Raw genomic sequence first — 24,765 nt, forward strand, 5'->3', positions numbered from 1 at the left:
TTATAGAAAATAGATCTTGTCAAACTACATGACACCTTGATTAGTGAACTAGAATGATACAAAATCAATATGGCACACATTAAATATATTAAAAACTGGGGAACTCATAGGTCTCAAAATGTAGGTGTAAATAGGGAATCATGATCGAGCAATTATGTTTCCACTGGGTCTTACACTATTTAACATTTCTATCAATGACCTGGAAGAAAACAAAATCATTACTGATAGTTTCCCAGTAACACACAGATTAGAGGAGTAATAAATAACGAAGTGGACAGGTCACAGATACAGAGTGATCCCCGCGTTGTTTGGCAAGCTGGGCACAAGCAAATAATACGCATTTCAATATGGTCAAGTCAGACTTCTAGGAACAAAAAACACTAAATAGGATGGGGGACTGAATCCTGGGAAGTGGTGACTCTGAAAAGGGATTGGGGGTCATGGTGTCTCAGGTGGACATTGCTACAGTACACTGAAAGTCATGAAGAGTGGCTATAGCACTGTCCACATGGAACATTACTGCGCAGAAAGCTGGCACAAATCATACCCTGGTTTACCATCCTCTACATACCGAGATCGTGAGCTGACACACTGTCACTCTCTTATATCTGAGCTTTCCCAGTTAAAAAAAAAACCCACAATCCTCATATATTTTTCAAACTATGCTTTTTTCTTTTGTTTTCAACAGACCTTGCTTGGGGATACGTATTTCTATTTTAAAATATCCAGGGACACCGGAGCAAGCTACTGTAGTGTCAACCAATTTTACAAGTGTTCTAAATATTTCAAGGTACTTGAAAATGAATTTATTTCTTTTGGAGATCTGTAACTAATTGCCTGAGGTACAGCTTGAAAACTGAAACAAACTGAATTATACCCTTCCATAAAAAGGCTTTTCTTGTTTTCTAAATTACACAGCTTGATTTCCAACTAACCAGGATTATTTTGCAGTAGGGAACAAAGGGGGGAAAAAAAAAGACCCTAAACAGTCTGTATCAAATAAGATTCTGAAAGTAATTTAATCAGCTTCCATAAAAGTATGATGATAATATAGCATTACTGGTATATGCTCAATGGAATAATTAACTCCACATTTATCCCTTTGTTCTGTCATTCTGTGGGTTCTCTTTGAAATTTAATAACAAAATATTACTTTAAAAGGTTTGCATAAAATCACTTGCTCTGAAGCATCTCTTGTTAAAAAATAATCTCCATGAGATCCATGCTGCTGTCATAATGGTAGTATGGAGTAATGTACTGGGCCTGATCCTGCCAGCTCCCTTCAGATGAACTCACACCGACGTCAATGGGCACTTTATATTCAGAGCTGGCAAGGTCAGAGAACTCCTAGTGTGTAAACAAGTCTAGATGTTAATTCCCAGGTTCATGTTCATAATTCACATGCTCCTTTCTGCATCAAGCTTATTTCTTGTATACAAAGAGCACTAGCAACTTCCATAATTATTTATTTCAGAGGCAACTCCAAGGGTACCGTGTTGACCAATTTTCTATCATTCCAATGGTTAGATCCTCTGCTGGAAAGATCAAATTATGCTTTAGCTATGATTTCATCTGACCGTATTATAAACCATACAAAATGTAGAGTGATAAACATGCCACGCTTTAATCAATATGTTCTAATGGCAACCATCACCAGTCGTCATGGGATTTGTATAACATTCATTATTATTGCATTCATCATTCCAGGATACCTAATGCTCTGTGTGATTAGTTATCAGCAAGAAAAAAAAAATCACAATGACGATCATCATCTAAAGAGGATTTCTAGGATTAAGGCATCCTAGGAAAGCATGTTCATTAAAGAAACATTGTGCATTCTATTCTAGTCTATGTAGGTTCTTATCCCATGCTCATGACTGTAGTATCTGCGTGCCTTCCAGTAGCATATTAAGCAATGTGACTACACATCTGTCACATAGTATTTATTCTCTCATCTTAATTTTTTTGTTCTCAGATCTCCCTTATTTCTGAAGATTACAATAGCATATAGTGCTTCCTCCCAGTCCAGCTCCTGTTTCTCTCTATTCCCATAGGAAAGTCATAACACTAGATGTTTGACAGCCCGGTTTGTTATCATACGATCATTTCAGTGGCAAGTTTGCCATCACAGCCCTGATTCAGTAAAGCACTTAAGAATATGCTTAAACCCATTTCTACTTAGGTATATGTGATATCAGTGGGACTTCAGCACCCACTTAAGTGCTTTTCCAAGTAGGAATGAGTTTAAGCACAGGCTTAAGTGCTTTCCTAAATCTCACCACAGCTTACTGACTGCTCTGCACTCTAGCTCTGCACTCTAGCTCTGCCAATCCCTGCCCCTACCTACCCATTCTCTGTACATACGAGGCTGGTGGTTGCTCTCCACCCCATACAGGCTCTGGTGACATGGATAGTTCATGCAGGGTTCCTACTCCCCTATGTGCCACAGGCCTTATAACTGAGGCTCAAGTAACCTATTAAAAGGATTTCAAACTCAATACCATCTTCGTCCTGCTAATAAAACACACCAGGAAAAATGGGCGAGTAGCACAATAATTGTTCTCTCCCATTTTTGCTGCATGTTGCTGCTTAGTTTATATAAACCACTTGGTTCTTTTAACAGAACAACATGAGGCAGAATGACTTATGGGGCTGCCCAAAGGCAAAAGCAGCATTCCATTTATATGCTTCGCTGTGGCACTGAGCAGTAAGTGCCAGACAGCTCCTGGTTTAGCAGCGTTCTTCAGAAGCTTGAGTTCTCCCCTCGCCGTCCAGCCATGGCTCAATGCAGTTTTTCCAAGCCATGATGAACGAGGAAATTGGTAATGTAGAACCATTCACTTGTGCAGAACTCAAAGCACAGTCGTGCACCAAGCCCAAAGTAGTAGAGCACGGAGGAACTTCATGAGAGCTTTAAACAATGGCAAAATTATGAACAGTAAATGGACTTTTATTTGTCCTTCCTGATTCCCTTCAGTTGTTGCTACTGATGGACATTAAATATAATTTATTCACTGTACCTTTGCTTTTTGTGTCTGCCCAAACTATAATTATCCTAAGATAACTACGCATCTTCAGGGAAAAATCCCAGAGCAGGAGGGAAGGGCAGAAAGAGAACAAGAAGATTCAGTATACAGGTCACTCATTAACATTTTTTAGCCTCTCTCTGCATCAGGTACCTTTAGCTCCCACAATATTTGTCTATAACTATCTAGTTTGAACAACAAAGAGTCTGGTGGCACCTTAAAGACTAACAGATTTATTTGGGCATAAGCTTTCGTGAGTAAAAACCTCACTTCTTCGGATGCATAGAGTGAAAGCTACAGATGCAGGCATTATATACAAACACATGGAGAGCAGGGAGTTACTTCACAAGTGGCGAACCAGTGTTGACAAGGCCAATTCAATCAGGGTGGATGTAGTCCACTCCCAATAATAGATGAGGAGGTGTCAATTCCAGGAGAGGAAAAGCTGCTTCTGTAGTGAGCCAGCCACTCCCAATCCCTATTCAAGCCCAGATTAATGGTGTTGAATTTGCAAATGAATTCTAGTTCTGCTGTTTCTCTTTGAAGTCTGTTTCTGAAGTTTTTTTGTTCAATGACAGTGACTTTTAAATCTGTGATAGAATGACCAGGAAGATTGAAGTGTTCACTTACTGGCTTGTGTATGTTACCATTCCTGATGTCCGATTTGTGTCCATTTATTCTTTTGCGGAGGGACTGTCCGGTTTGGCCAATGTACATGGCAGAGGGGCATTGCTGGCACATGATGGCATATCTAGTTTGAAGCCACTCTGCCAAGATCACAGGCTTCTGGAAGAGTTTGCATCTAAAATTCTGTATTGCATTGGGAAGGTCTAAATTTAGATTTACTTTGTTAAAAAATATCTGAATTAAAAGAGTGCATGTGTTTGTGGGGGTAGAGGGTGGGGTTTAGTCGGCATCACCTCATTAACTAACTAAGAGAACAGTACAAGAGTCTTGAAATTATCCTTCAAATCTTGGTGTTATGGAGGGGAATGTCCAGAATTTCCCTAAGATAGCCATACTATTTCAATCTGCGGCTTTACATGGGACATCAATGGCACATAGGACCTGAGCTGGCTCTGTGCACAGAAGAAAATTTCACCCTCTGTGACTAAGGCATATAGCCCCAGAAGTTTAGAGGTATTTGGGCACCTACAGATGCAGATAAGTGCCTAACAGGATTTTCAGAAGTGCCTAACCCGCACTGCACAAAGGTGCTTTTGAAAATCCCACTGGGTGCTTATCTACATTTTTATGTGCCCAAGTACCTTTAAAAATCTGGTTCACAATTACTTTCCACTTATTCTATGAACAGACCTTGCCAATTCCTGCTTCCCTGACTTCCCCCAAATCGTGGCTTTGCCACAAGCTCTGAGTAAGAAGCAACCTGTAGAGAGGTGCTGGCCCCAGCGGCAGACCAGGAATCAGCATGTATCTACACTCTGGCCTCTGGCTCCCCCTGGCTCCAGTGGGAAAGAAGCAATCTGCACCAACGCAATATCTGTGCTAACAAGTCATTTGGAGAGGTGGAGCCATGGTTCTACCCATCACCCATGCAGGAAAGGGAGTAGCAGCCCCATGAAGGTTGCTGTCCTGCCACCCCTCTGCACTGCAACTGATGAGGATGACACAGGGGTGTAACAGCTGCCATACATCACTGTACTCACCCGTGCCACCCTGAGGTCAGTTGCTGATTAAAGCTGTGCAAAAGAAAAAAACCCACAAGTTCTTTCTGTACACCTGCTGGTAATACACACCAGGGAAATTTACACAGGCAGTAAGGCACCCAATGCCAACTAAAGCCAACGGGAGTTGGGTGACCCTACCCTACCCTACCTCACTCCCTCTGTGTGTGTGTGCGTGCACACACACACACACACGCATGCACGCTCTGTTTTGGAATGTTCACAGCAAAGTGTGACCGCTACATTTCATCCTGACCACTTTTGTCTCATCAGTATCTTGTGCTCCCCATCTATATGCCGTATTCATCGTTTGTATCACCTCAGATTGTAAGCTCCTTGGGGCAGGAACTGTCTATCTCTTCGTTATGGTGTTTGTACAGCACCTAGCACAAAGGACTCCAGTTATACACCAGACTGCCATAGTTGCTACTGCAGTACAAACAGCGATCACCATTTCTTTCTACTCACTAGAATGTGTGTGGGGGGGAAATGAAAGGCAATCACCAGAAGTGAACAGCTGTCATTTAGCTGCAAAATATGTCTTTGCTGTTTCTACAACCTTTCCATACACACACACACACACACACAATTGCTTTAGCTGTGTCACAACAGTGTTTGAAAGGACACTTCATTTATTCACTACTCTGTGGCTCTGTATACTGTACCAAGGCCAGGAGATTGAAAAATATGTTTCTGCTTCCCCTAGCCATGATGAATGAGCTGGAGTGCTGCTCCCAGCTAAAAGGGTATGTTCTATACATGAGCAATTCTAACTACTTCTCTCACCCTCAAGATACTTCAATCTCACTTCAACATATTCCTTTGTCAACTCTCTGAAAGAATCTATCAGCAGCTGGTGTTATTGCAAGAAGTGCTAAGGGCAAAGAACACTAATAGTAACTTTTTGAGGATGACTCAAAAGCAGAAATTTGAGGCATTCAAGGACTTTTTTTTAAAACTCATTACTATCCTTCTAATCATAAAACGTTATTAAGCTCATAGTAGAAATGGTGCCCAACCAAAAGCCTTTGGCTTTTAGGGAATGAAACACCAATTGTATGTGTATTCAGATCCAATACCTAGTTCCCGATTCATCAACATCACTCGAGGTATTCTCTTTCCAGTGCAGCATCAGAACCTCCTCTGCTTTTCAAGTTTGGCCGTAGGCTTAACCAAAGGCAATTTTAAACATGCAAGTATAACGAAGCACCTGAAGAAAAAATAAAACAGGCCTTTCAAGCCAAGTCTGTACTACAAACAGCCGAAATAACCAATTCAAAGGTTTGAGACAATAAGTGGATCTGCTCTGAAGCTGTGGCCTGGCGTAACAGTGTTCTGCCGCTTTAAGACTGGGGGGCCTGCAGTCAGCCCAGTTTGGAGAGAAAGCCTTCCCCCTGCCCCCCAAAAAACAGGCATTTAAGCCTGAAATAGGGATTCAGACCCAGCTGGGAAGGGGTCAGGTGATTCTTATAAAGGCTTGAAAGAGTTCACTTACTGAAGAGCTCCAAGAAGTTAAATGGATCCTGTGCCAGGACCTGACAAGAGAAAGACACACCAGGGGAAAGACTACTGTGTCCCTGCAGAAGACCACAAGTCAGGAGGAAAGCCCAAGTTTATATGTGGAACTGATTTATTGTGTTAGAAGACCAGTGCCCTGAAGGAAGGGCCTAAACAGACTTTGGGGTGGGGTCAGTCTTTCCTGGGCTGGAGGAGACAAGCCAGCAGCCCTCGCAGTGTATGTGGCAGTCTGGACCTCTTTCCATCAGCTCTGGCGAGTGCGATTTGAACGGAGATGGTAACAGTTTTGAAATGTTTATTTCAGGTGGGCATAACGTGCATTCTAATCACATCAATCGCCTAAATAGAAGCTGATCACAAGGACAGAGGTCTTCCCATCGCCAAGCCCACGGCAACTGCAGGGAATGGCTATCATGGGATATGCCCACCCAATCCTAAGAGCTGGATGTTTATTCTTATTACATTTTCATAGTGTCCGCATGCTTCTCCCTCTGACATCACTCTCCAACCCTGTTGCTGCTTAGTTCAAAAAGATCCTTTCATATGTTTCTATGAGCCCGTCTTGGCATTTCTGTTTGACAATGAGACCTCCCACTCACATAGCTTCCTCTTCTCCATTCTAGAACTTGGGTGTCCTTGGATGAGATGAGCTATCTAAATTCCACCTCTCACTCGTCTATGTATAGGGTACCAGTCACTGCAGTATCTACAGTGCATGGCACCATTATAGTTACCCAATTCAGTTAGCACCCAACTTATCCAAGACCCTCTATCTTTGATCAATTTGGTGGTTCTGCTCTGGGCCTTCCCCAGGATATGCACATCCGGCTTTATCTTGTAAGCGATCCCAAGTTGAACAGTATGTCCTGTGCTGGGCCCAATTAGGGCTTTGCACAATGGTATAAAATGATTTAATCTTTCATAGAATCATAGAATATCAGGGTTGGAAGGGACCTCAGGAGGTCATCTAGTCCAACCCCCTGTTCAAAGCAGGACCAATCCCCAGACAGATTTTTACCCCAGTTCCCTAAATGGCCCCCTCAAGGATTGAACTCACAACCCTGGGTTTAGCAAGCCAATGCTCAAACCACTGAGCTACCCTGTTTAATGCCACCTGAATCCACTGACCTAGGCCACCTTTGTTTCAGTTCAACTATCAGCAACACCTGCCTGTTACAAAAAGGATATTGGTTAAGATTTTCATAGCTGCCTTGGGACTTTGATGTCCAAGTCCCATTACTATTGGCTATGGGTTACCTATGCAGCCACTAATCAGTTTGTGCTACATGTCCCTCTGCATGTCCACTCCACAGAATCATAGAATATCAGGGTTGGAAGGGACCTCAGGAGGTCATCTAGTCCAACCCCCTGCTCAAAAGCAGGACCAATCTCCCAACTGAATCATCCCAGCCAGGGCTTTGTCAAGCCTGACCTTAAAAACCTCTAAGGAAGGAGATTCCACCACCTCCCTAGGGAACCCACTCCAGTGCTTCACCATCCTCCTAGAAGATGAGAGTCTGTTACAGCCACAGAGGCGGATTCTTTAGCTCAGGCTCTTGAGACTCTTGCTTTTAGCACTAGAGGTCCCTGGTTGAATCCCTGGTGTCAGCCAAGATGATGGCCGTCATACCTATATAGAACACCATACAACTTTAAGGATGTAGTCCAAGGAGGGTGACCAGATAGCAAGTGTGAAAAATCGGGATGGGGGCGGGGGGTAATAAGAGCCCATATAAAAAAGCCCCAAATATTGGGACTGTATAAAATCAGGACATCTGATCACCCTAAGTCCAAGCTTTTCAATAGTGGCTAGTGATTTTTTGGATGTCTTTGTATTTGGGGTGTCCCACACCCTAACACCCCTTAGAAAGGCCTGATTTTCTGGAAATGCTGGGTTCCCACCTTCTGAAGATCAGACACCTCAAGCTGTGCACTCAAAATCTGCCTGTAGCCCTGTGACTCTATGCCCAGACTGCCTGGTATTAATTGCACCTGCTATATGATCCCAGTGATTTTCGTCTTTGGTATTCTGAATCCATACTTCTCAAAAAAATATATTGCCTTGTCTTGAGCTAGACTGCATACGGCTTCCATTTTCATGGTAATGTACTACTAATCAAAGTATTGTGCAGAGTCATTAACTTTACAAAAGAGCAGCTAATGGGACCTGTATGCAAGCTGTGGGGGAAATGAATGCATCTGCTCATAGGAGATGTGTATAACAGGAAGAGACATCATTTAGCTAAACGGGTGTCATAAGCAAAATCAAAGAAGATATGCAGGATTAGGGAACAGGATCTCACACCAGTGATGTCCCCCTCCCCTCTTCTCCAAAGGCAGAGGTCTCCACCTGAAAGAGGGAGGTTTTTGTAAGGAAATGAGAGGACTGCAGCACAATCTCTCTATGGGTTCCTCTGTCAGAAGCCTGTCACACTGGTTGTAGGCATCTACCATGCTGTGAATCCAGGTCATCTTGCCAGATTCTGTAACTGAAGCAAGTGTCAATCTAGCAATGGCTTTCCAGGAATAGTCATCTAGGCATGTGTGTGTTTAACGATAGATTTGACTGCACTGCAACTGGGAGTGTGATTGCAGAACATGTCGACATACTCGAGCTCGCTCACTGGACCCCGCTTGGGTACCAGCACCATGGACTTCAGTGCAGGCTATCTGATCGAATAATTATCTGAGGACCCAGGCAGATTTATACTGCCAGTTTGGAAGCCTGGGCTGCCATGGCCGCACTGCTCTGGTATCCAAGCTGGGTTAAAGGCTGCTGGGGTGGAGTATGTTTACACGTGCTGCAATTACAGTCCCTGACTGCAGTATAAACATACCCTCCGTCTCCTGTCAAATTGCCAATGAAAAGTAACTGTAGCTAAGCTAAAGTGGGCATCTAGGTGCTCGTATGGCCCCATCACGTCAGTGTCTAAGTATCTCCTAAGTATTTAAAAATAGGCTTATTTTAAAAGGTATATTGAAATGCCCCATCTTGAGACAGTTGCTGCATGATGCACTGACTGCTGACGTTGAAGCAGACACACGAGACAGTATCTCTGCCAGCATCCATGATTATATAGGCATGGAGACAGTGCAGCTACCGATTCTGGGCAAAGACCATTGCAGCCACAGACCTAAGGAGCAGGAAGCAAGCCTAACATGACACCCCTGTGGAGGTTGTCAGCGGCAGGGAATGAACCAGTGACTTCTGGATCTAAAACGATGAGCGTCTACTGCCCAAGCTAAATGTTCCATATGTGTGAGCTCAAAGGCCGTAACTGCCTCTTAAAGCTTCATATGGTCCATCTACCAGAGGAAGACAGAGAGCCACAACAAGGACGAGTTACACAACCATTACAGAATGCTATACAGAAAATCTCACATATGGAGATTAGCTTCTGCCCCTTGAACCTAAGGAAGAGCAAGGCTACCTGGAGTTGCAGTTGTATTTGCAGAGTAAAAGTATCCACAACTGGCACACAGGGAAAAAGCAGCAGCCCCACTGTATTAGAGCCAGTTGCATCAGCATAAAATGGTTGGAGGAAATAACATATCCTATCTAGTGCCAGAAATAAGGGAAGAATTTTTAAAGAGGTGTCAAGAACTTATTGGATTTCCCTGGAAATCAAAGATCTCATGCACACACAAAACGGGTTTTAAAAACATTGAAAGAGAACTTTTAAATGAAACCGTACATGTATATTTGGCACGAAATTATCTATTTCCAGGGAAAATAAGTTCTTGACACCTCTTAAAAAAGTGCTTTCCCCTTATTTCTAGCACTAAATAACTATCCTGTTTCCTCCTATCCTTTTATGCTGGTGCAGTTGGCTCCAACACAGTAGCACTGAAACTTCTTCTTGGACGTGCCAGTCTCTGTTACTTTTATTCTGAAAATACAACTGCAACTCCAGACAGTCTTGCTTTTCCTTAGGTTAATGGTGCTGAATAGATATGGATTATGGAAGCACAGTGCCGAGACTGGGTCTCAAATTCAATCTCAGATGTCCACATCCGTTGCTAAATGGATTGAGCATCACTCCTGTGATTTATCTTCTACTTAATTGGTATCACATTCCTCGGCTGAGCCTAGTTAGACTTAAAATGAAACCACTGAAAAATAAAGCACGTGTTTTCGGTGCACTAAAAGGCAAGACCTACTAAGGACACACCTATTGCCGCAAAAAAGTGCTAGGTGAAAATAGCACATTCAGGAAAGTTAATAAATCATTTTTAACTGTTAAAAGCTATGAGGGAAGCCTGGCAATTCTTCTCTTAGGGCTCTTAAAACGCTACAGTGGTGCCAACAAGAAGAAGAAAGTCAGGTTCACTGTTTGACAGTTAAATGTGTATTTTTTACACTCTCCTCACCGATAACTGAAAAAAATACACACAGTTAAACAATATAGGTCAGGTCCTCAGCCGGTTTGAATTGGCATATCACCAGTTACTTCAACAGAACTATACTGATATACATCAGTGGAAGATCTGGCCCTACACTTCCACTGCACATTCAGAATCCTCTTCTTTCTACATCTCTTCATTCACATCACTCTGTCCCAAGAAATTACTCCTCCTTTGCATTAGTGAGCTCCTGGGAAAAGAAATTTGAAATACTAGAGAAAATATATCTCAAGTATATATTTGAGAAAAAATTGAGATACACATTTTGCTTGTTTTCCATTTCCTTATGGGATAAGACTTTCCCTGCTCTGAAATCTGCATTAGTCAGGAATTATTCCTTCTAAAAACCACCCTAGACAGCCGGTGCTATACAAGCCACCTACCCAAGTTCCCTGCAGCACTCTTTCAATCATGTTCTAACACAATTGTTAGCATGGTTTCCCTGACAAATATGTACAGGGATTTTATGGCTAATATTTTTCTAGCAACCACCTTGTTTAAATATGATTGTTACTGGCACAGCTCTCATCCACTACATTACTCATATACTGCCGAAAAGTCAGCCCCATATACTCATGAAAGCACCAAGTCATCACTCTAGTTGGAAAAATGTTTTTCCAAGTTAGCAAAATCACTCTGGCTAAGAAAATGCACCACTTCCAAGAAGCACCAAGATCTTTCATGCTTTTAGGGCCAAATATTCAAACATGCATAACGCAGCTTGGGTGTGCATACCAACTGCTACAGATTGGCATGGGTACAAAGTTTCATGTATGAACATACCTCAACTTCAGTAGCATGATCCAAAGCCCATTGAAGATTGAAATCAATGGGACGCCTTCAATTGATTTTAACGGGCTCGGAGTCAGGATTGTGGATTGTGTGGCAGTGTGCGTGCAAATTTCTGCCAACTTAGCTGTAGCTTTTTAGCTAACACTGTCCACTCTTGTTTGTCCATAGTAAGTCACTGGACAAAGCGTGGAGAAAGATGGAACGCATCACAATGAGCCGTAAGAGTCATCATCTACTCTACCTATCATATAGCCTCCTTACAACAGTAGCTTTGCATAATGCAAATTGCTTAGGAAGCTATTATGCTGAGGAATGTTTTAGTCACTTGAGTTGGTTTTTCATACGCTAGCAGTGACCTGCTCTGTACAATGTCCCACTACAGCAGCTGAGATCTTGTAGTCAGCCTCTGTAAGAAATACTGCAACCATGCAAGGCTCTTCCTTACAGAACACAGCTCAATGCCAGGAGATCTGGGTTCTATCCCCAGCTCTGGCAGAGACGTGCTGTGTGACCTCGGGCAAGTCACGTATCACTCTGTGCCTCAGTTTACCCATATATAAAAGGGGGTAAATAATATTTATCTACCTTTCAGGAGTGTTGTGGGACTTAATCCATTAATTATTTGTAAACAACTTGAAGATTTTCAGATTGAAGGCCCTATAGAACTGCCCAGTAATATTTTAATTCTGATTTACAGAAGCACAGAAGAAGCCTGCAACGCTATGCATTTTTCTGAGAGTCAGGAAAGGCCCTAAACAGCATACTCTCATTAGCACTACAATAATACTAATACTACACGGAGGTCAGGGATAAGAAAATTTTGTTCTAGAGACGGCGCTTACAAATAAATGAAGGGGGAGGTCATAGACACATGTCCCTTTGGATGAAAACGCAGAGAACATTAACACCACCTTGTTTGAGCTATAGCTGTAACTTTACTGGGTCCATTTCTATCTTCTGTGATTCCACATGATGTGAGCAAGTTTCATTTGAGAGAGTCATGGAAACAGATTCCCAGGTCAACTTCATTCAGCCCAATAACTTATATTTAGTCAACACACATCTTCCAGAAAGGCATCCTGAAGAGCTCTATGTAAGCTCGAAAGCTTGTCACTTTCACCAACAGAAGTTGGTCCAATAAAAGATATTACCTCACCCACCCGGTCTCTCGAATATCCTGGGACCAACACAACTACAGCACTGCACAGAAAGACATCCGTTCAAATACCCTTGCCTACCCCTCTGCAGCCCTCCGCTGCCCCACATGGATGGCAAGGGTACGAACAAGAATAGAATTTTGTCCCAAATTTCATGATGAAATTTTATTTTAAACACGTTTTTATTTCTTTGATTTAGAAATCAAGGGTTTGCCTTTCAACCCTGGAATAAATATAGCTCTTAGGCAGACACCTTGTCTTCCAAGTATCAAATTGGCATTAATTTTACAGCTACCGTAAGTGATTCACAGAGAGCAAAACGGAAGGGGAGAGGCTAAGCAATCTGTTCAAAGCCATAGAGGGAGCCATTGTCCGAGGCAGGGAGAGAATTCAAAAGTCCGTGGCTTTTAGTCCTGTGCTCAGACCACACTTCTCCCCAGGTAATAGGTCAGCTGTACTAATCATACATCTAGAATGAAACAGCCTGTGGTAGGGAGAAGGATATTTCTGATTTATGTTCACGTAACTGAGATCAGAATAGCTCCACTGAGATCAGTTCAGCTATTCTAGATTTACCACCAGTGGACCTGGAGTCAGAATCTAACACAGTGGCTGTATCTCCTCTGAAGTTACGCTACTGATCATTCGAACAAAAAGGGCTTGGATTTTCCTCTTCCTAAATTCGCCAAACTGCCTCCTCCATTACACTACTTCACACCACTCATGTTTATGGCACATTTTTATATTTGCACTGTCATCTTCTTTGCAGCAGCTTTTTTGTCTTCTCCCCCTCCCTTAGATTTTGCAAGCAAACCAAAAAAAAAGCCAAAACCCTGACAAAATGTCTCCTTCATACTGACTTTCAACTCAAAAATATGTCAATGTGAAAACCCACCAGGTGGCTCTCTAATGAATGCAGGCTGGTTCTCCAATAATCCCACCAACGGAAAAGAAATACCATTTTGAACTATGAAATTGTATTGCAAGACAGCAGACAAAGCAGTCAAACATGCATGCCTGGATACTACCTAAAAACATCAATTACCTTTTGTAGCACTATCAAGATCCCCAGACATCCAACCGACACACAATAATGAGGCAAGAACCTAGAAAGTTCATAAAATTAATTCTATCTGCTCCAGAGAAGCCGTGTTCAAACAGAGAGTGGAAGCATTTGGAAAATGTCAGCTCTGTGCTATAAATATCAACAGATGGGGAAATTTAACAATCTCAGCCATTAGAAATAAAATATCCATTTTCTTTGTTAAGCATTGAATGTTTTTTCAAAAAGAAGTCATCAAATGAAGCCTGCTGAATATGCCATTACCCAAAACAATCAAATGGAAAAAAAAGTATGTGCTTTCAAACCAGTATCTGGATATTTTAACTTTGGCCTGTGGGGTTGTTGTTTCTTCATTATTTCAAACACATACGTACACACTATAATCAACCAACTTGGGGAGGGCGGAATCCGCTTGCTTCTGACCAGACAGATTGCTCCGCCCTTTAAAATTACCAAGTGCTACAAATCCAGTAAATTCACTGAACTCTTTTTTCTAGTCTTCTTCATTCCTGGAATTCAGGCATCAATGCAACTTGAGTTTGCATCATCTATTGGCGTGTAAAAGAATCTTATTCCACCTCAAACAGCCCACATTACAAAACTGCTACAAGTAGATTTCTCAACATTGACAGACGCAATCATCTCCTGTGGGAAAAGATCAACGGAAGCCTGCAGTTTAGCTGTTCGCATTTTTAATTTCCTGTAGACAAAACCACATCGGCTCCAATCCAAAAACTCCCCAGCATGTTACAGAAGACAACCCAGAATTCCCTAGTAAAAGTTGTTCATGGTCTGTCTAAATGCCCCAGGAGGTTACAGAAAGAAATTAGCCCTTCAGATTAACCTGTTGACCGCATTCATTATGGCTCATATCCTGAAGCTCTAATTATGCAGTTTTCACTCATTTGCAAAACTCTAATCGACTTCAGTGGAAGTTTTGCCAGAATAAAGATGGAGGGTCCAATTTTCAAAGGTGCTGAGCACTTGCAACTCCCATGGACTTCATTAGGAGCTGTGGGTGCAAAGTATTTCTGATGCTCTGGTGATAGGTGACATATGAAGGGATGATTAGCTGATAGGCTAGAAAATCCGGTCCCTCAGGATTTGGCTTTTAGGTTCCAATCCTGCAAAGATTCACATGTATACTTCACTTTACAAACTGAGTGGCCTCATTGACACCAATGGGAATACACGCAGTGTGCAATTTAAGCACATGCATAAGACTTTTCAGGAGAAAGGGCCTGAAGTCTACAAAACTTGACCTGGCAGGTAGAATATTAAAAAGCAAATCCAAATGTAGTTACTTATGTTACTGCCGTAAAATTCTGGGGGGGGGAGAGAAAAAAAACTGTACGTACCTCGGGCATCAAAAAATTCATCGTCTGAGCTTTCCACAGAGTCATTAATGATGTTCTGCATGTGCCACTGAGTGCCACTGAATCTGCGCGAACCAGCTAGAAATAAAGACAGACTCACATTAACAAAATTAAATGATGATCTGCTTGCCAAGCTAAAAAAAGAACAAGTCTAATTAAGTCCTCGTAAATTGTGTGAGATGCTCATTTTGGCCAATTCACGTTTTTTAACCTAATGAGAGGGCCACTCAGAACATGTGGGATGACAGCAAAAATTATACCTTCTGCAAAATCATCTGAATTAAAATGATTAAAGCAAACCCTTTGTACAGATTCAGTGTGCAATGCTTTCACCGAATGGAGTGACTTAAGACAAAGAAAAATTCCACTCATTTGAACTTGTCAGACCATTACATTCCAAGCTCGCCCTCAAGCTGTGCAAATACTTCTAAAGGCAGAAAGAAGCATTTCTTAGGGACAGCAGAGCAGCTCACGTTAGAACTGAATTTCTTCCATAGCTCTTATGAAGATGCACCATTCTGTTTGGCTTTCAGATTTGCATGCAAAACTACTGAATTTCCCACTCACTGAGTGGCTTCCTCAAATGAACACCAAAGAGCTTTGTTTTCTTTATTGTTAACATAAATGTTCCTAGCAACAGAGGGTCCTGTGGCACTTGCATCTGAAGAAGTGAGGTTTTTACCCACGAAAGCTTATGCTCCCAACACTTCTGTTAGTCTTAAAGGTGCCACAGGACCCTCTGTTGCTTTTTATAGATTCAGACTAACACGGCTACCCCTCTGATACATAAATGTTCCTGTACCTTTTGACAGAAGCTTGGCATTTGAAGATAAGAAGGCCAAAGCATTTTGGGAGAGCTAAATAACAGAGTCACATTAATATAGCGAGGACACATTATATAACCTTACACCGATATGAAAACATGACGCTATCTGCGCAGTTTGCGTCACCCATTCCTCATATGTGATGGTGTGTGGTACCTGTGTATGACAGGACTACACCACACTTTCAGATAGGATGTAACAAAATGTCTAAGAACTGAACCCTGTAGAGAGATACATAGCTAGGGAGAAAGCTAGAATTTGGCCAGCGTTCTTCCAGGCTAATATTGCCACAATTTTCATTCCATTTAGTGCATTCATATACACAGGCTGTATTTTATTTCTACGAACGAAAGGCTGTATCACAAGACATGTACACTTACAACCCCGCTTCAAACCAATGGGAGGGCCAAGGGGGAAAAAGGTCCATCATTAACATTTTAGAACTAAATTAATCTTTTCATGAGCATCTACTTACCATATCAAAACATCCCCCTAAGTTTTATTCACTTAGTGAGTCCCCAGAAGAGGTGGATTCAAACTACAATGGCCCAATTGGTCCATCTTAATTTGGTGGCCTTCTGGCAAACCTTATTATTACCTAGTAATAATACTTCCTTCTTGTAATAGGGCTCTTAATTCTTAGACTTCAAAATGTGGTACAAAGGAGGTCAGTATCACAACCCCCGTTTTACAAAAAGCAAAATGGAGGCACCATTTGATGAATCAACTCAAAGTCACCTAGCTGGCCAATGTCAGAGCTGGGAAAAGAACCCACCTTCTTCCAAGTCCTAGTCTAGCACCCTGTCCAATGGAGTGTGCTGCCTCTCAATCTCTATAACCCTTTCTCTCTCCTTGGCTGTTCTCCCCCCCACACACACACACACAACCAACCCAGAGGGACGCAGAGAAGAGGAGACACCATCCTGGTGTTAAGTAACATGGTGGGGATTTAATAGCCAAACCAAGTCTTTTCCTCCATCTAGCATTTTGGTATGGTCCTTGATAGAGAGATTGGGCCAACCACAGCATTTGGCTTTCGATCTGAACTCTGTCCATCTTCTAGTTGACATCACCTTTCTGCTACTCGTTAGCGACAACTGACATCCCTTGTTAATGCGGAAGATTTTGGACTCCTCAGAGAAACCCACAGTCACCAAGATATGTGATTTCATTGTATGATAATGTAAGCGCAGAGCTACCCACTTAGCAAATGCCTAGGCAACAAGCAATCATTTAAAGCTTTTTAGCAATCTTCATTTCTACGTGGCCAGAATCAATAATCCACTGTGCTGTTCTCAAACCCACCCAGAAAAAGCCTTTGTCCATTTCACTTTAATATAAGTTGGTAACATCACCGCCACTGACCTGACAGAAGTGTTTCAAAGCAAGAGGAATGATTCAGTGGTGTAGTCTCATTGCAGGAGTTTTGCGGGGAGATTACTTCATGAACTGTATGAAGGAATTTATATTCATACATATTTTAAACCTCCTCCCCCCTTTTTCTTCACACACACACACACACACACACACACACACACACACTTTACAAACTAACAGGGGGCTGAGGGGAAATCATAAAAGTTGAAAAGCTCATACAATTGAAGATCTCAACATTACAGTAGGTACAGTGCAAAAGTATCAGTCTGGTGCATTGCGTCACTTTCTCAGTGTCCTTCAAACCACTGTGAAACAACTTCCAATACAATGGGATGTGCAAGGATGAGAACTTGTTCTCTTTTGAAGACAATGCACCTCAGAGCCTTAATGGTTTCCTCCATCCCTTTTAGGGAAGTTGTCATTCAACAGCAAGTTTTCAATCACACTTAGGCTTGGTATACACTACTTCGGTATAACTAGGTCACTCGGGGATGTGAAAAATGCACACCCCTGAGCAATGTAGTTATATCAACTTTAACCTCCCATGTAGACAGCGCTGTATTGGCAGGAGAGCGTCTCCTGACAATATAGCTACCACCTCCTGTCAGCTTAGAGCGTCTTCACCAGATACACTACAGCATCATGCAGCTGTGCCGATGTAAATTTGTAGTGTAGACCTGCCCTCAGTCAGTGAAGAAGTGACAATTAACACAAATGCTTCAGTTACCAGAGGAGTTGTGCAGCAATACTCTGCCCTGGTGATGCTATGTCTCAATCTCTCTCATCTACATAGAAACCTCCCTTCCTTCTGTGATAGTGAAGGTGCCGTGCCAGGCAACCGCCCTATTACAAGGGACACTGTCAAGTTAAAAATCATTAGAGCTGACCAGAAGACAGGATCTCTTCCGGTCTCCACCTGCACAGAAAATTTTCAACAAGAGGTTTTTTTGGTTTGTTTATTTTTATAATGGAAAAGTGTTTGGCCAGCCCCCCCCGCCACACACACACACACATATATATATATATATATATTTATATTTGGGCCAAAACACAAAAATATTTCAATTTGGAAATGCTGTCATGGTGCCTCATAGGAGCTGTAGTTCAGGTGGTTTATGCTCCCATTCTATTCTATAGGCAGAGCTCCCTGGTCTGACTACATTTCCCATTATGCAAGACTGAGGTGAGGCAACTGCATCCTGGGAGTCTTTGGTCATGATGCATCATGGGAGATATAGTCCACTGCCAACAATGAAGACACCCTTACCCACGTTACTAATAACTGGAGAGGTGGGCCTGTGCTGAAGTTCTGATCCAGACATGAATCTGAATTGTGCCAAAAGGCCAAGAGCAGGAAGGAGAGTTCAGACCCAGCACCTAAGATCAAGGTTTTTCAACTTTTCCAGATTGGCGATGCCTTAATTTGAAGTCAAAAAGCTTCATGACCCTGCCTCCCTTACAATTACTATAAAGATAAGAATTAAAAAGTATCAGTGATGCCAATGATAAACCTATATAATGTAATTGTGTGTTTCAAGAGATTGACAGAGAATATTTGACCTTGAAGGACAGGGGACTGTGGGAAGTGAGATTTTCTTTGCTTTAGCTTGTAATAAGATTTTCAGCACCTCACAACCTCCAAATATCTTTAATGACACTCCCGGGGGGGAAAGAGAATGCAATTTACCTGTTGAGAAACACTGTCTTAGATCATCAAACGTGAATATGAGGGTTCTTCATGCTATACGTGCCATCTGCAGTTATTTTTGCATCTCTATAAAGTTGGGAAAGGAAAGCAGACAAACAAGGAGCGTTCTGGTGAAGTAACCCAAGGCTATGGTTACCATCACTGAGGGAGAATGTTTATTTGTTTTTAAACTACTGTTCCCAGTGGAATAAAAATAAATTATTCAAACATTTCTAAAAAGCTTCGGCTTTAGACAAACTTTCTTCTGTAAAACCAAAGGGCTAGATCCTGATTCCCTTATACGAGCTGAGTAGTAGAGCCGGGGAAAACTTTTCGGTTAAATAATTTTATTTGTTGAAAATTGCAGTTTCAGGTTGACTGAAATGATCCACGAATCTGACATGAATTCACTGAACAGTTTTGAACACATTCCCCTTTTCAGGACTCAAGTGCCATCCACAAAAAGGAAGGAGAAGGAGATGGTGATAGCCTCAGTATCTGAAAAGCCTATGCTGTCTCATGGGTGTAAAGTCATATGTAAAAAGGCCAAAAATGGCTCAGAACTTAAAAATTGGATGGTAACAGACTGTGAAACCCAGTGATGATTCAGCCTGGTGATATTCTGAACAAAGATCTCTCACCGTGCTTTAGCTGCTTCTTTTGCTTCACACTGACTCAACAGAAATTGTAGACTTAAGAGTGACATGCAGAGTGATTTTTAAATTTTATTTTTCAGAACTGCCAGCAAACTGGAAAATCAGCTATTTGCCCAGCTCTACTGAAAAGCACCTGATTACACAGGTAAATCCATTGGTTTCAATGCTATTGCTTGTAGAGAAAGTAGCAGAATCTGGTCCTAATATTTGACCTAACCACCCCCTATTTAAACAAACAAAGAAGCTTCCCATGTACATTTCTGCTCAGATTACAGAATCCGGTATGACAAGGAGAGCTCTAAAGATCTTTTACCTTCTGGTTTATCTCACACTGAGAAGGCTGAATTGGAAGAGATACTGTGATGATTTTACTAGAAAGTGGCAAGTCTTTCTTCCCCAAAGGAAAAAAACATGTCTGTACCATGGGGATGTGCTGATGTTATCTAACCTGCTCTTTCATTAAGGAGCTGCCTAATAGCTGTGTAAACCTCTCATTGAGGTCCACATAGGGATTAGGAGTGCTAAAAGATTTGCTTTAAACGAAAACATTTATTACAGTAGTTCATTCGCACCTGGTTGTGTCAGCACTCCCACTGTAAGCCTTTATCTGCAGGGGGTTTATATCTTTGCTCTAACAAGTCTCTCTGGGCTGAATCTTGGCATAAGAAGTTTTTTTTGGACTTGAATTTCAAAAATATCAGCCTGGCTTTTGCACCAGAACAAAGGTTTTAATGTACATTTTACTGAGTCTGGAAAACACCTGTGACCGCCAAGTTAAGTAACCACATATGACTCTACCATTCTATTGCCCTCCTTTAGACAAAACATCACAGATTAATGAATCCTAGACTGCAAGTTCTCTGGGGCAGGGACTGTCTTTGTATAATGCATTCATACATTGCTTAATACAACAGGGCTTGGATCCTTGTTTAGGATCTCTAGGCACAACTGCAATGAGAATATAAAACGGAAGGGGTTGCAGAGTTGTATGGATTGGTATTTATTATGACCTCAGAGGGGCTTTCACACAGCTGAAATAGTGTATGTTTGGTTTTAGAGCTGAGTGAAGTCATGTACTTTACCCACTGATGAGAATTTTGCAAAAACATTTTAATCTGTGAAAAATATCAGGAAGCAAAGTGAAATTTTGCTATTGTAGACAGCCCGCTCAGGACAAACCTACAGGGGACTGGGATTCTTTATCTCAGGTCTGAATCAACTAAACCTACGTCGCACATGGGGCAAGGTTTCTCAACCAGTGGGTCACGACCCCCAGATGACGATCCCAGAAGTTGTGAGGCATCAAAAATGTTGTTATAGTCTAAAGCAAAGAAATCCTTACTCCACTACTCCCACCACACCTTTACCCTTTACGTGCAAGTACTCTGCCAACCTCTCAGAACACACACACATGCATATAAATTATATAGACTTACCACTGTTCTCAGACACTTTTTTACTCTTTTTTTTAAACTCTTAAGTTTATACTATACGTAAGAGCTGTCAACATTTTTTTATTTAGACTAAGGACTCTCCAGCCTACAAAGGTTGAGAAATACTGATCGAGGGTTCTTGCCAAAAGAAGGCTGTTGAGTTATGCATCCAGCCAGCAAAGGTAGACTGGCTGGATCACAGCCAGGGATACTATTTGATAAGCACACTGTGGATAGGAAATGCTGTCACGGGCTCTCTCACCACACTGGCGCCTCCTGCTGGCTGTTTCAGGAATTAGCTCTGGTCAACGGGTGTGCCCTCCGGTGGCTCTCCCGTCCTCGTCTCTGCCTGCAGACCCACTGCGGTTCCAGTCTGACTCCCCTCTGGCCATATCACAATCCGGTTTTCCCCTTTCTGGGGGACCGCAACAGTCTAGCTGTTTCTCACAGTGGCTTGGCAGTCGATAGCCTGGCTGCTTCTTCAGCGGCGAGTGTGTGGGCGGGGGTGGGACAGGACCCTGGCCCACCACTACTCTGGGTCCCAGCCCAGGGACCCTGAAAACAACAGCTTCCCAGTGCCCCTCCTTTCTTTCTCCACCAGTCTATCTCAATTCCCTGCAGCCCCAGCGCCTCTGGCGCCTTCACCCCCTTCCCAGGGCTTCAGGCCTGCACACCTTAGCAGCCCTGTTCCCAGTGCTAGTCTCTGCAACCCTCTAGGAAGCTGGTCCCCTCCCTTGGGCTTCCTGCAGCAAACTGACTTGCTCTGGCCTGCAGCTTCCTTTTATATGTTCCAGCTGGGCCCGGATTGGCTGGTCCAGTTGCTGCCCTAAATGACTGCTGCTGCTGCCCTAATTGGCTGTTTCTTTGCAGCCCTCCAGGCTGGGTTTTAACCCTGTCAGGGCCAGTGCGGGACAGATGCCCCATCACATAATCAAAATAATGAGCTTTTAACATCTGACACCTTGTGAGCCACCCAAGCTAGAATAAAACTGGTCTACGTCACCGGAACTCAGGGGCTATCAGCTTTCTGATAGCATATAGCTTCTAGATCTGTTCAAGTTCAGGCTGCTCTGTGCCAGACTCCAGGCACAAGGCTGTTTGAAGGGGAGTCCTGCATAGGGAATCCTCCGTAGCCCAGAGCAATCATAGCAGTTCCTATGACATCCCCACCTATCCTCCTCTGTAGTGGCAGTGTCTGGGGAAAAGAGGCGTCCCTGCAACCTAACAGTCCCTGGCTGTTGGAATTTGGGTTCAGCTGAAGATGTAGCCCTTAGTTTTTAACCTTGGAGATTCTCAAAATATCACACTTTGAAACAGTCACTTGTCCTTCAGAGCATGCAAAAATAGACGGCTGTTTATACCAGGTAAGGATACTTTCAACACCTTAAAAAGTCCTGGACCACTATGACCCTAAAAATATGGTGCTTTACAGCAGACCCATAATGAGAGGGTGCTCTACAGAATCCTCCAGCCAAAACTGCTACCCTCTAACAAAGAAGGACAAAAGACAACCGCCACAGAAGTGCAGATCTCCGAGAATGGATGATCTAACAGAATCACAGAAATTAGACAAGGAAGAGACAAAATATTTCCTATGATTCACCTTGTCGATGTGGGAAAACCACACTGATTAATTAATGGTAGAGGCTGAAATTTAACCTTGTAGCTAAACAATATTCAGTCTGTCACTGTTAATACTACTATTACTTTAATCAATCCCATTTGATCGACACAACAGACTGTGTTCTTAATGTAATGTGCATAAACATATTGTGTCCCATTATTGCTAATGAAAATGGCACCCATGGAGTAACACCTTGATAATGTAGACTAATACATACGAATACAAGGAATACTAATGTTGTTTCCTATTAAATAGCACCCACTTATGCTGAAGTGCTCCCAGACTCCCAGTGCTCCCTTTAAATTAAACTGGAAAACCTCCAAAGCAGGAGTTAATTGAGTGCTGCATCTGATTAGTACAAATGTTTATGGCTTGCTTTTACTCCCTCTGCCATGTACAGCAAGATACCTGAAGGACAAGTTATTTTCCATCTTCATTTTAGAGTAAGGACTGTTTAAAGCCTTTACATTTGCATTTAAAATGGGAAAGTTGTTATAATTAACTCAGACACCAGAATCTCTAACATCACTGCTGCAGTTTATTTTATTACCGAACTGGGAATGTTACATGTTGATTTAAGAAACACATAAGCAATGAGCCTGTCAGAGACCGACCATCCCCAAAATTTGAATCTTCACATTATGCTTCTTTTCAGCAACTCCCTAAACCATAACTGCTTCAAAAAGGGAATTTCCATCCCATAGGAAATTCTGATTAAAAAAAAAAATTAGTTCCAAGCTGGGATGAGAAGTCAAAATATAGCACAGAATAGAAAATTCAAAAGAAGCCAGAAACACTTTGTACATTTCCAGTTGAAACATTTTAGCATTTCCAAATGTAAATATTGTGTTTCATTTATTGAACTAATTGAAATATTTCATTTTGTCTTGATTTAACATTAATCTCCATCTTCCTGAGCTGTCGCAGCACCTCATAAGGATTGGATGAGGCCATGAAACACCACACCTACAACTTCATGAGCTGGGCTTTCTTGATACATCGCATCAGCTCAACTTGAATGGAGACTACATTGCTTCTTGGGAGATGTAGTCCATACACAGAGCCCGGTCCACACAGGAGAAGGCAGTAGGGGGAAGGGCACCCAAACTATAATTCCCATGAGCTACCATGGCAGCTCAGGCCAACCCAGATTAATGCCAAACTAACGCACAACGAAATCAGAGAGACAAGGTGGGTGAGGCAATCTCTTTTATTGGACCAACTTCTGTGGGTGAGAGAGACTACAAGCTCAAAAGCTTAATTTTTCCCCAACAGAAAAACTGAAATACTTTGGCATACTGAAATTTTCACCACAGAAAATTTTAATTGTGGAAACTGCATTTTCTATTGAAAAGGACACGGATGAAAAGTTCCTGTCCATTCTCGGTATTCCATTCCTCCTGCACCATTCAATATGAACCACGAGCTTCATTGAACCCAGACCTCCTATACCCACGCAGCCTCCCACTTCTCCACCAAGCAACATCCTTCAAATCCTTCCTTTTACCTCGTTCCTTCTTCTCAGGCTAAGTTCAGACTACAGTTTCTCTCGGCATAATTTATGTCACTCAGAGGTATAATAATTTACAACGGAGCGATATAATTTACACCGACAAACGCCGGTGTGGACAGCGCTATGTTGGTGGGAGAGCTTCTCCTGATGACATAGCAATCGCCGCTCGTGGGGGCAGGAGGAGTGAAACTGACAAGAGAGCTCTCTCCCTTCCGTTTAGATTGGCTACATTAGAGATCTTACAGCTGCACCACTGTAAACTCTCTAATGCAGCCCTGCTCTCAGATAAACCCTCCACACCCTTCCTTTTCCTTAACTATTGTTCTACATTTTGTCTTGTCTAGCATATCCTCAGCTCTTTAGAGTAGGTATTACGCCTGAATCGAGGGGTCCAATCCTGCAAACGCCTGCTAGCATGTTATAGAACCATTTAAAAGAATAAGATTACAATGACAGTAGTAAGCAATAATGTGTCCAATTATCTGCTGGTGTAAATTGGCACAGTTCCAATGAAGTCAGTGGAGCTGCACCAATTTACCCTTGGAGAGGATTTGACCCAGCGTCAGGTTGTAAGTGCTTGCAAGATCAGGCCTTACATTGATCAGGATTAGGCTCTAGGTCAAGAGCTCT

The 24,765-nt window shown here is 42.4% G+C and overlaps 1 protein-coding gene across 1 annotated transcript in view; it reads right to left on the reverse strand.

The window, feature by feature from the left end:
- The window catches only part of PITPNM3 (PITPNM family member 3), a 366,258-nt gene that overhangs the window by 242,793 nt on the left and 98,700 nt on the right, over nt 1–24,765 (reverse strand). Inside the window, exon 2 of the mRNA XM_034752560.1 lies at nt 15,004–15,099. Within this exon, the coding sequence (XP_034608451.1) occupies nt 15,004–15,099 (96 nt within the window). The remainder of the gene's footprint in view (nt 1–15,003; nt 15,100–24,765) is intronic.

Source organism: Trachemys scripta, chromosome 18 (genome assembly GCF_013100865.1).
Source record: "Trachemys scripta elegans isolate TJP31775 chromosome 18, CAS_Tse_1.0, whole genome shotgun sequence".
Lineage (NCBI taxonomy): Eukaryota > Metazoa > Chordata > Testudines > Emydidae > Trachemys > Trachemys scripta.